Source organism: Barbus barbus (genome assembly GCF_936440315.1).
Source record: "Barbus barbus genome assembly, chromosome: 16".
NCBI classification, from domain to species: Eukaryota; Metazoa; Chordata; class Actinopteri; order Cypriniformes; family Cyprinidae; genus Barbus; species Barbus barbus.
Genome location: NC_136744.1, coordinates 17,749,205 through 17,767,727, shown reverse-complemented (window position 1 = coordinate 17,767,727; position 18,523 = coordinate 17,749,205). Strand labels below are relative to the sequence as shown.

Here is an 18,523-nt window from a genome sequence, read left to right as displayed (position 1 = left end):
CACGATGCCATAGAAGAACCTTTTTGTCTAAATGGTTCCATACAGAACCTTTAACATCTGAAGAACCTTTCTGTTTCACAAAAGGTTCTTTGTGGTGAAAGAAGGTTCTTCAGATAATAAAAAGGTAAGGAAGAGATGGTTCTTTAAAGAACCTTTGACTGAATGGTTCTTTGTGGAACCAAAAAAAGCACCTTTATTTTTAAGAGTGTATATTGTGCACCACTTTGCAGTTTGAGTGTAAGCGCATTTAAAAAAAATAAACTGTGTGACCCATGATAAATTAACCTAAATTAATGCATAAAAAGCCAGATATATCAAAATAACACATACACGTTTACAGGCAGAAATGTTCCCTTTTATTTGACAGGAACAACCGTACAAGGTCAGAAGGGCAGCACAAAAATCAGTGGGTTCTGATTGTGTTACACAACATACATCTTAAGTGTGTAAAATATGAATACAGTGAACCAAATACCGGGAAGGTATCAATTTAGCCGTATTTAGAAGCCAGGGTCATTATCAGAATGACAGAATGTTTGATCCCACAGTTGAGAGCAGACTGAACTTTATTTTTTTTTTATTTCATTGTTAAAATAAAACTTGTTTTTTTTTAAAACAAATTTCATGTTTTATTTAGCTTTTAAAAACAAAAATAAGTTATGAAATATATGCTTAGAAATACTTTTCTTTGTACTGATTGCCAAATAAATATCTTTAAAATATATTAGAAATAAATCAATTTTAGGCCAGCAGATGCATCTCTAATCCCACAAATTTTTGGCCAATCTATTTGAAGCTTACAGTTTTTACACTGCTTTCCAGTTTTGTGTACAATATGCCTTAAACAGCCAGTGAATGGACCTTGTGTGGCCCTTCAGCTTGCCATTTTAGAGAGGGATTAAAAGTAATTGGACTTCAACAATCTGAACATTATTATCCGATGGTTTGTTCCAGTGGTTGTGTCCATGTTCTTCTGCCGCAGGTTTCCAGGTTAGGGTAACAGCAGTTGGCTGCTGCAAACATCCGACTGAAAGCTCCATCTTAAGCACCAGCTTCCAGTCAAGGATGTTTACAGTAGCCCGTACTGCCAGCTGACTTTTTGCCCACTACGAAGACGATACGTAAACCTGACACTGACTGTAACCCTAATACACTCAAATTTGTGCCATCGCTGGCACAAAAACTTGACAAATACAGCTAAAACTTTGATTTACTTCATGAGACTGCAGACTTCAGAAGCCTTTCGGCACTCCTTCCTCTGTGTCCATGGAGATGCAGTCATTCCAGCTAGGTTTGGCCCACCTTGTGACACTATGAGGGCTGGTAACCATGACAGAAGAGACATGCCATATTTACATTGAAAACACTGGAAACTCAGCGGCTGTCATTTGTTTTGCCATGACTCTCCCACAAAGAGCCAATCTGATGAAGCTTCACACGCAACGTATCCCGCTGACTGCAAACGTCTCCTAAACACAAACATCAGAGCAGCTTCCTGACAACCCTCTTCAATCACAAAGCATTCATCTGTGTTTACTCTTTAAACGAAGCTGTTAGGACCCCTGTTTTGCGAGGGCTGAGATGGCAAATTTCCTCAAGAGCGTCTCAACTCCCTTCAGCGCTAGACTCAAGATTGCAGCTCTGAGGAAAGTTACCTCTGTAAGCCCATTACACATGGAACGCCAACTTAAACCTTAAAATCAATAAATCAGCATTATTTTCTGTCATCACTCATACTTTCCTGGCAGTGTTTCCACTCAACTAGCCTCTAAAACTGGAAATATGTGTGAGTGAGAATAGCTGAGTGTCTACTTTGACAAAGCGACAATGGGAATTTGGACTGAGTCTCTTTTCTCTCTATCATGCATCTTCTTTTCTCTGGAAGGAATCTATTGCTGCAGAAGGCCTTGTGCATTCAGAAACAAATTTTTAGTTAGGGAAATGGTTTTGTGTAAGATGTTTACTCTTAAGGTCTCTGCACACTAAGTCCGAAATCTTCGCGAATTAAAAAATAAATACGACCTCACGTTGTGTCAATCACGTTTGCACACTGCCTCCGAAACTTTCGTCCGTCAAAAAAAAATTCGGATCAGGTTCGATTTTCTGCGTTTTTGCATCCGAAGCATGCATTTTGATAGGAAAGGATGGGGAATACGAAAAAACTGAAAAACGCATGTGAAAATTTCGGACTTAGTGTGCAATGACCTTTAGTCTTTCCCTTTACTTAATATTATGAAAGTACTTAATGTTTATTTAATTATTATTTACTAGTTATTATGTAAAATAATGAGAACTATTAGTTTCAGGATAATTTCTAGGTCACTAATCAAATTTAAAAAGCTTTCTTGAATCATTTGTACAAACCAGATTTTCTTGCTTCACTAACTATAGTATACTACTACTACTACTAATATACATATATACATTACAATATATTAACATTTTACTAATTATAATTATCATTTTAATATCAAGTAATCGGATAAATAGCATAGTCTGGTGGGTCTAGCAAGTTAATTTAATATTTTTGTGTTGTTTGCATTAATAGTTCAACTCATTCAGTTCAACATTACATTATCCTCAAGATATACTAAAATATGTATAATGCATTTTTGTTATTTATATTTTAATAATATATTTTATTTTTCCATAATGCACATTTTTTATGATTTAACTTGTTAGAAATAAAACAACCATTCAAATAAACTTATCTGTTACTGGACGTAATTTATATTTTCACAAGTGGCTGATTTTACTCTATACAGCTTGTGTCTTAAATATATTTTCTGTCTGATAAACAAGACATCTGGGTGAATCAAGTAAGACCAGACTATTTAAAAGCCGTCAGTTTTTGGAGCATTACATGTACCATGCCAACAGCTATAATGTTCATATTCAAATTTGTGTGTATGTAAGTTCAACTTGTAACTTGCATCCCCATCCTATCCACAAACCAGCCGTCAGTAGCATGTGCTGTAAGACAAATAACAGGTTGCTAATGAGACGTGGCTCAAAGTGTGTGTGTGCTTAACAGTGTGTTGAGACTGTGTACAGGGTCTGCTCTGCAGTGCACTGACTCTGGTGAAACTCCCAGGGTCCCATATCCCTCCCAGTGTTCAGGTCACGGCGGGAACAAAGCAAACTTTATCAGACCACTGCAATCCCACATTCCGCAGATTCTTAGCACTTGGCAACCGCATAGCATGTAGTAAGGCAGAGACACAGGAAGAGGGAATTGGGGGAGGTGGTGGAGAGCAAGGAAAGAGAGCGAGACTAAAAGAAAAAAGGAAGGGATCTGGCTGTGAGTCCGAAGACACATCCTGGATCGTGTCTGAGGATTGATCTGAGTATTTTGTTTTGTAAATGAGGCACAGTGTCATGGAGAGTTCAGAAAGAAACATTTGTTGAAAGATGAAGCGGTACTAGATCTGACTACAGCTGCATCACAAACCGTAAGTAAATCATTTCATAATGCATAATGAAATTACCTTTTTTTTATCATGTCAAAACACTCACATGCAATAGAGAATGGGGTGTTGATACAGTTTCCTATGCAATGATGTTAGCCAATCATAACAGTAGCCGATTCCTGACAAGCCTTAAAGGACACGCCCCTTAAAACAGGTTGTAGAGAGAGGGTCAGGATTTATTACAGGTCATATTTTTTTTTGTGCAAAAACTTCATTAACGCAAGTAAACCTCAAGGAACATATATATATAAAAAAAAAAATCCATGTCATGACCCCTTTAACTACTTTTACGTGTTGATTTTCCCTTTCTTGTGTTTCCTGATCTTTAAATGCTACAAAACAACACTGTCCCATTTCTAATGCGATGCACCTGAGATATGTGAGAGAACTCATTGTTTTTTTTTTTACTTGTTTCACACAGAATCACTTGTTTCCATTCACTCACATTACTTTAACTCTCTGTCTCCTTTTTTCCAGGAACCCAAAACCACCCGAAGCAGAATCAGATGAGCGAAGGCCTCTCTGACCTTGCTGGAGGTCACACTCCTTTGCACTCGACGAGCAGTTAAACACAGTTCCCTGATTCCAGGCACGAAACTCACAGCAAGAGAACAAGTCATCTGTGTCACCAGAACACTGATTAACAGAAAACGCTAACTCTCAGAGGTCAGACACAGGAAGTCATGCCACTCCGACACTTACACTCTAATGGCTGCTTTGTAAAACTGAATTGGAAACGAGAAAAGAAACATGAAATGAAGAATGAAGACTTAATATGTCAAGTGCAATAATGAAGGGTTTAATGAATAGGTCTTGACACATTGTCCTTCACTGGCTCATGCCAACCAACCCAGCTACAATGCTAACACATGAGGGTCACAAAATCTGCTGATTTTTAAATAAGCTTTGCGCTCTGCTAAGGTTACATTTGATTGGCGGTTTCACAGATGCATAACTCAAAGTAATGTACTGTGGCACAGATGTGACAATGAGATGTGAGGATTAGAAGTACTGTGTGTTCAATGGATTTGTAGCCTACTGTAGTTTAATAACATGCCAAATATTCAGCTGACAAAAAAAAATATTTCCAAAGAAACTTTCAGTAGACAAAAACTCCAAAATTACGTTCCCTCACAACACCTTCATTTAATCAAATATGGCGTCTGACTAAAGTGAAAGGAAGCGGTTGATTTTAACTGAACAGAGCAGCGGTTTTTAACGTCTTGGCCTCTCTCTGAGCGGATCTCTCTCAGTACTGAGCAGGAAATGGATAACCCGGACTGGAGCAGGACTCGGGTGAAATGATGTCCAAACTGGCCAGTTATAATAATTATTTAGTATTGTATCTTAATTATTGTAACACTTACAATCCGGCTGTAGTAGAGAACTTCAGTAGGGGTGAATACCTGCGGCCTCATGCATATAAGGTCGAATCACATAAAGAAGATAAACTTGATTAAGCGCATTTATATCTTACATTTCTCTTTTTTCCACAGCTGAAGCATTTCCTGGACACAGCTGTGTCCACTCCTTTACTGTGCAGTTTTCTTTTTGAAATAAATCTACAATACAACTCTAAATGCCGCATATGAATTGATCACTCACCTAAGTTACAATCGGCTGTATTTCTAAGAAAGATCCGTCTGATGAACTTTCTTTTGCAGATGCCCGTGACTTTTCCTCCAGCGCTGACAGCAGAAATGCCTTCAGAGAAAATGTATAAATGTCCAGAAAGGATGCCATCTCCACTTCGACTGATCCTTGCCGTGTTCTCCGTCATCTAAATAACTGTATCATGTCTTTAACTTCACGAAAACCCGTTCTCACGTGTTTTAAAGTTACTGGTCAAAGCAAACAAGCGCGATATATTTGTATACGCTCTTGGGAACCGCCACAAGTGCGTAATTACGTAATTATCTCACGCGACAAAAATAGAAAGCGACAGTTATAATCAACTAATATTATATTGATTTGCTTGAAGTTTTGTAGCGTCGCGTCGCTCTTATTCAATGTAGACACGGTGTTAAGAGTCTATAATAAAGCTTTGTAAGAAGGGGGGCTGCCTGAATTCGTCGTCTGAGCGCTCTGTAAATCTGTCACCCACTCCGGGCAATCTGTCACTCCTGACTTTTTCTATGCGGATTCCTGAGTTTAGCCCCGCCCCTTTTAGTCATCGCTGTCGAGTGCTGACCAATCAGCGGGCGAAGCGCTCGTATCCATGATGGTGCCAGCGTTTACATTCACTCAATGACCCCTTGACCGCTGTGCTGTTATATTTGAATATTTTAAACAAGTGTTTTGTATTCTGATTAAATTCACATAGATTAATAATAATAATAAAAACCTAACTAATTTTCTTTGCATTTCATCTCTGATCCAGCTTGTTTCCGAGCCTAGCTTTTTAATAAATAAACCTGACAATTCATTATAGGAATATTGTAGGGATATCCAAGTCACTCTGGATAAAAGTATCGGCAAAATATCTAAATGCAATATATAAATTTAAAATGAATGCCCTGCAGCTGATTTAGTACCAATTTATAATTTCGTATATATAGATTTGTTTAGATAATATTCGTAAATTTGTTTTTTTAGTATATTGTATTGTGTATGGCTTAATATATTCACTCCAAAATAAATGCAGTTCAATTAGATAACTAAAATACACTTAATCTTTTGGTTTAAAACCATTTTTTTCCCCATAAATAGATTATTTACTCAAATGAGGGACAGTGAGTGAGTGCAACCGATTTAATATTAAAATAACAAAATACTAAATATTGAAAAATATTATAAAGTGGTATAAAAATTGTAGCATCAACTCACCATCTTTATCTAAAAGCAACATGTCACAAAGGTTACTGACCTTGAGGTAAATGCTAATCTTTATTTTTATGGGAGTTTCAATTTTTTTTAAATATAATTTTTTATTTTTATAATAGATTTTGTAAGTGTATTATTATTTGATATATACCTATTTAATGATTTTTTTTTTAAATGTTCCTGCACATTTATGGGTGAAATGAGACACAAAAGGACAGAGAGGTCATGACTTGTCGGTTGTGTCTTTGAGAGGACAAAAGCTGATGCTGTTTTGCATGCTCTCGTGTGGAATATTTTGAACACAAACTGACCGCCGAGGGCAGAAAAACTGTTTTTTGGGTTGTTGATCATTAGAAAGACAATTCACAGTTGGAACTTGCAAGCTGGCCTGTGTGTTGACACAATAAGCAGAAGCTTGTGTACTTAAACTGTCATGAGGGGCCGGGCATTAAGATTTGAAGGCCACGTCACCTCACTATACAGTAGATGAAAACTGATATGTTTATGTTATCAGTTTCAGTTAATTTAAAACAGCACATAAGTGACCCACAACAACAACATTTTTTGGGTTTATTTTTCTGTACATTTTCACCTTCCAACAGACGTTCAGCCATCATAATCAGTCTAAATGGTGTGATGACACAACACACTTAAAACATGTTACAAAGTTTCTTCTGGCACTAACGTTCTCACAGAATATAGACCATTATAAAACTGCTGCATTGTTTGTTCAAATGTCAACATGATCTGCTGGTTAAAAATAATTTGTGCTTTAATAAGCTGTTTTCTCTTTCAGAAGGAAATGATACGCTGAACTACTTCAGGAATGACTCATGATTTCTGTTCTTCAAAATCAGTTATAAAACCAGTCTGGTAAGTCTGCCAAGATATTTTGACTTAGGTTCACGGGTGCCATTTACAGTACGTGTACAGCATTTTTTTTTTTATCTCTACTGCTTTAGTATTATATTCACAGTTATAGCAAAGCTGCAAAATATGTATAACATTTATTTGACAATTTTGTAATTATTATTAAATGGATAGTGCATCCAAAAATGAAAATTCTGTCTACATTTACTAACACACAAGAGGATATTTTGAAGTTATCCTCAAACTATGGAAACCTATGACTACCATCAACTGTTTTGTTTCCAACATTCTTCAGAATGGCTTCCTTTGTGCTCAACAAAAGAAAGAAACTAACAGGTTTGGAACAACTTGAGTAAATGATGACAGGATTAGCATTTTGGGGTGAACTATCCCTTTAAATGTGAACTGCACCTTACAACAAATTAAATTAACTTGATTCCAAAATCATCCTTTTACCTCCATCTAGTGGAGAAAATACAGTATTACCACTAAGGACAGTTACACCGCCCTCAAAAAGGAGTGTAATAGTAGTTACATGGTCAATCAATCTATGTAAGACTTGCTTATTGTTAGGTGTAGAGAAATGTATAATAATCAAAATGTATAATATTGCTTAATTACTGTCATTTAGACAAACACTGATTTGCATGTATGCACATATCCCTTTGTATTAAATACTGATTGTAAAAATGTAATCAACTAAAATGTGCCTGAGAGTGTGCATATATATGGTCATTATGTGTTCTCTTGTAGAGGTTCAACAAAGTGTTCGCCATGGTACAGCCCATAGTGGAGTTCACCCTGCTGGGCAGCGGCCCATGACATCTGCAAACTGCTGAACCGAGCTGCCCAGGTCCCTTTTGGATCTACCACCACCACCCCGCCAAGACCATCCACTCGCTCCTTCATATACGAAAGAGCCAGGTCACTAGCTTCCTCTGGGGTCTTGCCTAGAGTGTACAAAAGAACACACACTTAACTGAACCGTACAAGTAAGCAATTTACTAAAATAAAAAAATTACAGTGTACTAATAACAAGTACATGGTAGTATCTTTCCAGATCTCTCTGCCAGATGTATGTGACCATGTAATGCACAACAAGGAAGCAAATGGTTTAAAGGAATAGTTCACCCTAAAAATGGTCATTTGCTAAACATTTACTCACCCACAGGCCATCCAAGGCTGATGAGTTTGTTTGTTTTTTTCATCAGAACAGATTTAGCATTACTTGCTCATCAATGGATCCTCTGCAGTGAATGGGTGCCGTCACAATGAGAGTCCAAACAGCTGATTAAAACATCATAATAATCCACTATTAATACATTCAACTCCAGTCCATCAATTAACGTGCTGTGTTTGTAAGAAACAAATCTACCATTAAGGCATTTTGACTTTAAACCATCACTTCTGGACATAATATGAGTCATAATACCGCTTCTTCCAGTGGAAAACGTCAATCCCCTACTGTCCTCTCACATCAAAATCCACAGACAAATTTGTTTAGAACAGTTTTGACTTGTAAACATGACTTGTAAACATATTTTTCTGCTGATTCAGACGAGACGAAAGCAATATTATGGATAGAGGACTTCTGTTTTAGCTGGAAGAAACTGTTTGAAGTTAAAAACATCTTGATGGATTTGTTTTACAATACGTTAACTGATGGACTTGAGCTACTTGTAAATTATTGTGATGTTTTTATTAGCTGTTTAAACTCTCATTCTGACGGCACCCATTCACTGCAGGGGATCAATTGTTGAGCATCTGATGTTATGTTAAATTTCCCCAATTTTGTTTCAATGAAGAAACAAACTCATCTACATCTTGGATGGCCTGAGGGTGAGTAAATTTTTGGTTGAACTATTCCTTTAAATTATGTGGTTTGTAAGGATTGGATCTTAGGTGAGACCAAATAAATCTTATCAACACCCTGCCCATATCAACACACATATACAGTTGGGCAAAAAAGTATTTAGTCAGCCACCAATTGTGCAAGTTCTCCCACTTAAAAAGATGAGAGAGGCCTGTAATTTTCATCATAGGTACACTTCAACTATGAGAGACAGAATGGGTGGAAAGAATCCAGGAAATCACATTGTAGGATTTTTAATGAATGAATTGGTAAATTCCTTGGTAAAATGAGTATTTGGTCACCTACAAACAAGGAAGATTTCTGGCTCTCACAGACCTGTAACAACTTCTTTAAGAGGCTCCTCTGTCCTCCACTCGTTACCTGTATTAATGGCACCTGTTTGAACTCATTATCAGTATAAAATACACCTGTCCACAACCTCAAACAGTCACACTCCAAACTCCACTATGGCCAAGACCAAAGAGCTGTCGAAGGACACCAGAAACAAAATTGTAGACCTGCACCAGGCTGGGAAGACTGAATCTGCAATAGGCAAGCAGCTTGGTGTGAAGAAATCAACTGTGGGAGCAATTATTAGAAAATGGAAGACATACAAGACCACTGATAATCTCCCTCGATCTGGGGCTCCACACAGGATCTCACCCCGTGGGGTCAAAATGATCACAAGAACGGTGAGCAAAAATCCCAGAACCACACGGGGGGACCTAGTGAATGACCTGCAGAGAGCTGGGACCAAAGTAACAAAGGCTACCATCAGTAACGCACTACGCCGCCAGGGACTCAAATCCTGCAGTGCCAGACGTGTCCCCCTGCTTAAGCCAGTACATGTCCGGGCCAGTCTGAAGTTTGCTAGAGAGCATTTGGATGATCCAGAAGAGGATTGGGAGAATGTCATATGGTCAGATGAAACCAAAATAGAACTTTTTGGTAAAAACTCAACTCGTCGTGTTTGGAGGAGAAAGAATGCTGAGTTGCATCCAAAGAACACCATACCTACTGTGAAGCATGGGGGTGGAAACATCATGCTTTGGGGCTGTTTTTCTGCAAAGGGACCAGGACGACTGATCCGTGTAAAGGAAAGAATGAATGGGGCCATGTATTGTGAGATTTTGAGTGAAAACCTCCTTCCATCAGCAAGGGCATTGAAGATGAAACGTGGCTGGGTCTTTCAGCATGACAATGATCCCAAACACACCGCCCGGGCAACGAAGGAGTGGCTTCGTAAGAAGCATTTCAAGGTCCTGGAGTGGCCTAGCCAGTCTCCAGATCTCAACCCCATAGAAAATCTGTTGTTGAAAGTCCGTGTTGCCCAGCGACAGCCCCAAAACATCACTGCTCTAGAGGAGATCTGCATGGAGGAATGGGCCAAAATACCAGCAACAGTGTGTGAAAACCTTGTCAAGACTTACGTTTGACCTCTGTCATTGCCAACAAAGGGTATATAACAAAGTATTGAGATGAACTTTTGTTGTTGACCAAATACTTATTTTCCACCATAATTTGCAAATAAATTCTTTAAAAATCCTACAATGTGATTTCCTGTATTCTTTCCCCCCATTCTGTCTCTCATAGTTGACGTGTACCTATGATGAAAATTACAGGCCTCTCTCATCTTTTTAAGTGGGAGAACTTGCACAATTGGTGGCTGACTAAATACTTTTTTGCCCAACTGTAGCATAGTTGATCTCTGCTGCTTCAGCAAAAACACTTCCCGTTGTGTTTCCACACAAGGCAAAAGCAGACATACAGATCATCTCAACAGAAAACAAAGACTAACTTACACTACACAACATACTGTCTAGGTAATGGCAGGCCATGTTATTTGAAATGTCCTTCTGAGGATGTGCAGGAAAGTTAATCTTCACTTTACTGTTCAGACAGCTTACACCTCAGACTTCCATGTGTCTGCTCATTGTATTGGTTTTACGTAACGCATTGCATGAGACTGACTCCAATTGTTTTTACTCAGACCAATGAAGTGAACAATGTTTACCTAAACAGACTTGAGGTCAAACATCTTAACGAGGCTCTAGATCTCCAGTTAATGTGTAGCAGCAGTAATTAAAGCTATTTATTCACTAAAATGTGCCAGGAATTGATTGCACAGCTAATCATGAACACATGTGAACCGCTCATTTGAGCTCATGTCAATATACCTGTTGCTTCTAAATCAGTATTACAATGCAGATTGATTTTTGGTCCAAGATGCGAAATATCTATTTGCCATGCCATATTAAAACTACCGAGTACAATTGCACAGTACACAAGCAAAGTGATATCAGTTGGTCATATGGCTAGACTAATTTTCTTTATTTAAAATTATAATTACGTCTAGTAAAATGTACTGTAGGAAGGGCATTATAACAAAATAAACCCAGACAGGTTCATTTTGATGCCATCATGATGTAAAGCTCTTGCAATCGTGCTCAGTTATATATTATTACTCTACAGTTCCAGTTACTTTTTCTAGGAACTAGTTTTAATTTAACATGTTTAATTACAATCTATCATGTTTTTATCTATTTTTAAATTACAATCCAAATCTAGTTGTCTCTTACAATTTGCTAGTTATTCTGAGCAATGTTTTCATTCCTTGCTCACTATGTACTATATATTAAAATTAATACCAAAATCCTCCAGGATTATTTTACTACATTTGGTAGTCACTTGTTTTGAGACACAGGCATTATAACCTGTGTTATTAGGAAAAGGAGTAATATGTAAGACATGAAATGTATTTCACTATTGGGTCATTCCGTGTCAAATCAAACAAATTTCAAAAACTTCCCCGGCAAATATTTTTTTCTGAAGAAAGACAGAAATGTATAGTGAAGAAAGCCAAAATATTAAATGTCATGGATGAATATTTACTAATCCACTATTATATTTAGTAATCCACTATTTTGTAGAGGGGGGTCAAAATAGAAATTTTCACCTGAGATTCAGAGCCAAATTACAAGGGGGTGAAAATTACTTAAGAAAGATTGCAGCATCAAAATGTTATTTTTACAGAGATTGGTAGGTTTGTTAGTAAAATCTGTTGACTTTAGCAATCTTTGTTTCATTATGTGCCAATGGTCACCATTCATAAATGGGGAAATAGCACTTTTCAAGTTTTTTTCTCCACAGTTTGCATGCCTGTAACTCAAAAAGTATTAAGATATCTTAATGCCCTTTTGGATATTAAGTCTTAACAAACTTTCCTTTTGGCATCTTAATTTTTAATGGTTCAGTTCCAGAAATATTGGAATTTCAATATGGCTCCAGGAGTAAATTGTTAAAATATACACATTTTCAGTGGTCAAAAACCAAATGTGGGTCAATTTGCAAAAATATGATACTTCTTTTCTTTTAAAAAGGAATGTCTGAAGCTACTGTTGAAACAAAGGATGCATCTTATTTACTTCTGCCAAAGCAAATGCATTGAACATACCTGTCTGAGTGCCATACATTTTCTTTTTCCAAAGTTTGAATGCTTATAACTCAAGAAGTATTAAAGATATTGCAATGTGATTTTAGATTCTAGTTCCTAATAAACTTGTCTTTTGCAATCTTCATTTTCAAGGTCCTACATCTTTCAGTCCCAGAGATAAGGGGATTTCAATGAGGCTCCATTTTCAGAATGTTGAATAATACCTATTTTAGGGGTTGAAAACCAGGTGTTGGTCACTTTGTATACAGCTAATTTTGTAATGCTTTTGTAGCATAGTACTGTCACTTTTGATCAATTTAATATGTCCTTGCAGTTTATATGGCATTATATAAATATATAATATGTAATAAATATGGCAATTTTGTTCACAAAAAAATAAATAAGACCACAATGCTTTGTTTGTTAAATAAGAACTGATCTCGTAACACATGCCTTGCTCCATGTGGAAGAGAATGAGTCTAGACAGTGTGACCTTCATGATGGCTTCCCCATGGCCTGTGGGTGAGACAGCCCCAATATTGTTATCTGCATAACCCCCACATCCTGAGAATCGGAAGAAGAAACACAAATCCAGAGTGAGATCTTTCCTATACACACTCCAGCTCAGCAAACCCTGATAATATTCACAGAATAAGAAAAAAAAAAAAAAAAAGCTCTCTTTTTACATTTTTGCTTATTTACTCACTAAATCCGACAATACCAGCAGTCTGTTTACCTAGCTCTGTTTCTATCATTAACTAGTGTGTATGTGTGATTCCCACAGGTTAAAATGTGTCCTGAGAGAATGTGGTGTGCTGAGCTGGGATTAGATCTGTGGTTTGAATATTAACTCAGCAGGCAACAAGCTCTCATGAGCAGCTGAAAATTACACACATTCTTGCATGTCCAAAGGTCAGAGTTCAATCCCTGTCATATCAACTGCTTATGTTTTTTTCTGTGTCATTTTTCAATGTTAAAATACTTTCTTCTATTTCAGTTTAATACACAGAAACAGCTATATGTCAAACCATTTATAGTCTGATTCCTCTGAAAGGTTAACACTAGAGTTCTGTGGTGCAAATCAAATCAAGGCCCCTAACATACATTACAAAGCAGCAAGTTTGGATTTACCAACACACGGTGTATCTCCCACACGACCCTCCATTTTATTTATCATTCCACCAGTGGATGTGGCACAAGCAATGTTCCCGTCTTTGTCCACAGCTACTGCACCGACTGTTCCCATCTTGCCCCTAAAACACATGCATACAAAACAGCTTTACAAACACACACATGAACAAATGTTTTAATTAATCTGGTAGCAAAGGAATAGTTCATCAGAAAGAAAGAAATCAGATAAAGTACATAAAAAAGGGACATGCCATTTGTTATAATTTCTAGACATTTAAAATTAATGCAGAGAATATGCAAAACTACTGACTTTCCTTTTACACTGTCCTTTTTTAATGAAATATGCTTTATTGTGAGCATAAAGCATATTTCATACAGTAAACAGAACTGGACCCCTTACTTTCATTATATAATAATAATAATAAAATAAAGAAAAAAAAGAAAACTAAAGGAAAAAAATGAATAAATAAAATTCAGCTTTGCCATCACAGGAAAAATGCCATTTTAAAATATATTCAAATAAAAAAAAACGTTTAAATTGTGATAATATTTCAAAATATGACTTTTGTTTTTACTCTTTAAAATAATGCAGCCTTCTAGAGCATAAGAGACTTTTGATCGGTAGTGTGTATATATATATATATATATATATATAATCTTTTGTGTTTCATAGAAGAAAAAAAGTCATACAGGTCTGAAGAAACTGATTGCAAACTATCCCTTTAACTATTGTTGCAACTCTTTCTTCTTAGTAGAAGTTCTAGACATTAGGTATCTTATGCCAAAAACTTTATGTCAGCACTTTGTACCAGTTTTCATTACATAAAAGCTTTACATTTGGCATTCCACAGGGTTGGCATCTGGCTGCAGGTTCTTCTTCCAGCGCATCTTGGCATAGTCTGTGATCAATGACTCCTCAGGCACTTCCGGTACACCCATGCTTCTGGCAAACTTAGAGGCCCCTTCAGCTGTCAGACACAAGTGTTTGGTCTCCAGAGAAAGGACAGACATTAATTATATTATTACTTTGATTATTTTAAATGCAAAGTTTTGTAAAATCATCTAAAGACTGCATTCGATGTATGCAAAAAGCATCTGATAGCATATAGCCTAGTATTCCTTAGTTACTGTGTGACTACTTAAAATATCTCCCATGGTGGTTATGTACAGTATTTGGGAATATGTTATGCATTTTACAACAATACCTTCTCCATGACAAGCCTGGCCAGTTGCACTGGGTTAGCAATTCTTCTGACCGCTGAAACAGCCCCACTATCTAGAGTCCTGCCGTCCATTACCATTGCATCCATCTCCACCTCCCCCTTCACATTTAGCACTGACCCCTGACCTATGACATATGGGCATAACCTGAGTTTTCTACTTACCCTGGATGTAGTAATAGGTATTAGGTGTGTATTATGAGTACCTGCATTGAATCTCGGGTTGTTCTCCATCAGGGCCACTGCTTCAACCACAGCATCCATAGCACTTCTACCCTTCTGGAGGATGGCATACCCAGTCCTGGCTGCCTCATTTACACCGATAGTAGAGAGATCAGCTCTTTCTTTAGGAATATGACCAGCACCTCCATGCACCACCACTACAGGCAGCATAGCTGTCCAAAAATACTTGATTGAGAATAATATTAAGAAGACAAAAGTGAGAAAAAAATACAATTATATTGTTACATAAAAGCAATATCACACTCGCAATCGTTCTGATGGTTTGAACATACATTTTTAACCTAATAATTTAAACCGTATTATAACTTTGACCTAAAGATATCAAATCAGCTGCAAAACACGCATAATATTATTCTTTACGATGCATAAAGCTATAAAGTCAGTGGTTTGTAATGACTTCACTATCATAATAAATCGGTCAACAGGTACTGTATTTCAAATGGTGCAATCTACAACATCAGCATAATGAGCCGCTAAAATGCCAGTAACTTTAGTTTAAAATGTCATGTCAAATTACGTTTACAAGCTGTAATCATCTGAATCCCGTCATCAAATAAAGTGGTCTATGTGAGTCACCCGGAAGAGGGGTAACGTTAAAGATGAATCTCACTCAACGGATCACCAAATCTAAATGCAGCGTTTTTGTCATTCTGTGCAGTGTCCACATATGCATAACAATAAAAATGATATTTAACAATGGTTCCTCACCAGATTAACGACTAACGACAGGAATATGAAATCACAGATAGCAGGAGTGCATTAAAAGCAAAATGACCTGTAGATGGGTAAACAGGGGCAACAAATAATATGACTGTGCACACGTCATTACAGCCACGGAGAAAATACCAAAATAAAAGTCCGCTCTTCAACCACTGCACCAGTGCTTATTATTGGACATGCAAACGGACAGGAGAAAAGAGAAAGAACAACATGCAAAACACCGATCTTATATTGCGACCAGTCTAACATGATGCAACCGTTTAATAAAACCGTAGATACCGAGATAAAAGATAGGATTAAAATCATCCCATATGGCATATAAAAACACCGATTAAATGTGTTTTTCGCTTTAATACAGATTGAGATATGTTTCTTCTATTTTGTTTTGTAAGGTGTCCTTGGGTGTTTTGAAAGGCGCCATCAAATAAAATCTTTTATTATTATTGTTGTTATTTTAAAATTTATTTTAGTAGCCTACATTAATTAAAAAAAAACCTATTGTTTATTTAATTACTGTATAGCCTGCATATTTATGCTATAAGTTTATATTAAGTTGTTTAAAAATATTATCACATACAGTATAGGCATATTGTCAAAGCTGGACAACACTGGGAAAGCTAAATCACGTGCTGCCTTAATAATTTAAGTTGAAATGTAATGTTAGTTATTAACTGAAAACTTGAATATTTGTATTAGCTCAAGTTTAATTCAGAAAAGTTATTCTAAATTTTAAATTTAAACTAATTGTAACAGTCATGTTTTACATGGTTATTAAATAGTTAATGATTGTACAAAATTTGTTCCTTTCTATCAATGATTTAAATGGCAGAGAGGCACTTTTGGCAGACTGGGACATTCCATGAAAAGGATTTAGGAAAATTTGATTAATTATTATTCCATATAAAATCACAGTCGCAAATTACCCTCACATTTCACTCTTTTAACAGGCTTTACATCAGAAGGTATTGTCCTTTTTCATTTACACGTTTGTGCAAATGTGTGAAATTAAAGATTGTTTTAAAGATAAGAAATAGTGATAAAGATGATTAAGCTTAAGTGTCCCCCTTAACCAGTTGTCCCAATTTATGACCCTGGACCATAAAACCAGTCATAAATAGCCAACAATACATTCTATGGGTTAAAATGATCGATTGTATGTCAAAAATCATTAGGATATATCTTCATGTTCCAAGAAGATATTTAGTAAATTTCCTACCACAGCCTAAATATATCAAAACATTTTTTTTATTATTAATATACATTGCTATGAACTTAATTTGGACAACTTTAAAGGCGATTGTCTCAATATTTAGATTTTTTTTTTTTTTTTTTTTTTGCACCCTCATATTCCAGATTTTCAAATAGACCTAGTTGTATCTCAGCCAAATATTGTCATATCCTAACAAATCATACATTAATGGAAAGTTTATTTATTCAGCTTTCAGATAATATATAAATCTCCATTTCAAAAAATTGACCCTTGTGGTCCAGGGTCACATTTCTATGTGAAGTTAGTCATTTACAGCAAGTCTGTGTTTCTAAGTGCATTATTATCTAGGCTATTTTTTAGCCACTCATCTGTTGCGTGCTGAATTTGTACTTGCAACGCGCTGCTCTCAATCTCACCCGCAAGTGAGGCACGGTGAATCTGCGCGTCACCAGCGCGCTGTGATTGGAGAGCGAAAATGGGATGCTGTGCGCGCGTGCAGCGAGCCCCCATTCTCAAATGAGAGTGCGCGCGGCGCGGCCGTCTCGAGGAGGCGTGCGCGCGCTCGAGGGGCTGCGGTCCCATTGACTATTCCGTCTCCCTGACAGCGGCAGCATCAGCAGCAGCAGCGCGAGCTCGGAAAACAGAGCGCCGTGCGGACTCCGCCTTTGCTCCCGTCATCCCTCCCGAGAGCCCGAGCTCCGAGGCGGCTTCAGCAGCAAGCGCAAGACCCCCCTCGTCGACTCGCACTTATCCTCCGGATCAGATATGGACTACCCTTAACTGGACCTGGAGGGGAGAGGCAGGCGGGCGGGCGGGGGGTGGGGGGGAGAGAGACAGGAGAAAAAGCCGTATAGGAAGAGAAGCACAACCGTGGGTGCCCGCCGCAACGATGAACGGTTCGCCACGCTCGCGACAACCGCAGATAAGCCATCGGACTATGTCCTGAATAGCGGTTTACATAGCTGGGATTGTGCACCGATCATACAGGGGTAAATTATGTCCGCCTCGGTGGGGCCCCGCGGCGGCCCTCGCCCACCCACAGCGCAGAGCTCCATGTCCGAGCTACCGGACCTCAGTCACCTCACCGAGGAGGAGAGGAAAATTATCATGGCTGTAATGGTTCGGCAGAAGGAGGAAGAGGCAAAGGATGAGGCCATTCACAAGTAAGACATCACGCTTCATAGGGAGCCTGCCTGTAGTATTTGTGCTGCTTCTGGAGACCAAAAGGCAAACAGCTTGTGATAGTTTCTGTAGGTGCATCTGTTTGCCACAGCCTACTAATAAAGCCATCAGGCTGTACGCCTGCACCTGAGCTCCTGTGTGTGTGTGTGTGTGTGTGTGTGTGGGTGAGTCTGGCCATGTATGTCCACTTTCTCCATCCTTATGGGCACCTTTCATAGATGAGCACCGCTTGTGTATTCATTCACATCCATATGAAACCAGCTTGTGTAATGAACGGCCAGGTGACCGGTCACAGGTGTAGCTGTTAAAGAGAGAGGGGTGTGTCGACATGCAAGAGCTAGATATCCACAACTCGATGCATCCTGCTGT

The 18,523-nt window shown here is 37.8% G+C and overlaps 2 protein-coding genes across 4 annotated transcripts in view; one reads left to right on the top strand and one right to left on the bottom strand.

Annotated features, from left to right (window-relative positions):
- Positions 1-6,849: 6,849 nt before the first annotated feature.
- On the bottom strand, positions 6,850-15,881 carry asrgl1 (asparaginase and isoaspartyl peptidase 1). 3 transcript variants are annotated; one of them, XM_079437624.1, is made up of 7 exons: positions 15,751-15,881; positions 15,006-15,194; positions 14,785-14,927; positions 14,415-14,569; positions 13,580-13,701; positions 12,902-13,012; positions 6,850-8,113 (listed from the first exon to the last, which is right to left on the bottom strand). In XM_079437624.1, the coding sequence occupies exons 2-7, from the start codon at positions 15,190-15,192 to the stop codon at positions 7,899-7,901; spliced, it is 933 nt and encodes a 310-aa protein (XP_079293750.1). In that variant the 5' UTR covers positions 15,193-15,194; positions 15,751-15,881; the 3' UTR covers positions 6,850-7,898. The 3 variants fall into 3 exon arrangements, with proteins under 3 accessions (XP_079293750.1, XP_079293749.1, XP_079293751.1); XM_079437623.1 differs by having other exon boundaries at positions 15,006-15,207; positions 15,751-15,877; XM_079437625.1 differs by having other exon boundaries at positions 15,006-15,207; positions 15,818-15,863.
- A 1,599-nt stretch (positions 15,882-17,480) lies between these two features.
- The window catches only part of LOC306882270 (regulating synaptic membrane exocytosis protein 1-like), a 78,848-nt gene continuing 77,805 nt past the window's right edge, over positions 17,481-18,523 (top strand). Inside the window, 1 exon segment of the mRNA XM_079436784.1 lies at positions 17,481-18,135. Within this exon segment, the coding sequence (XP_079292910.1) occupies positions 17,969-18,135 (167 nt within the window). The 5' untranslated portion in view covers positions 17,481-17,968.

Coding starts and splice junctions, on each gene's coding strand:
- asrgl1 (XM_079437624.1), bottom strand. CDS start 15,192: ATGCTGCCTGTAGTGGTGGTGCATGGAGGTGCTGGTCATATTCCTAAA. Junction 14,570..14,784: donor CCAGGCTTGTCATGGAGAAG/GTATTGTTGTAA, acceptor CTTTCTCTGGAG/ACCAAACACTTGTGTCTGAC. Junction 13,702..14,414: donor AACCCTGTGGAATGCCAAAT/GTAAAGCTTTTA, acceptor CATGTGTTTTAG/GGGCAAGATGGGAACAGTCG.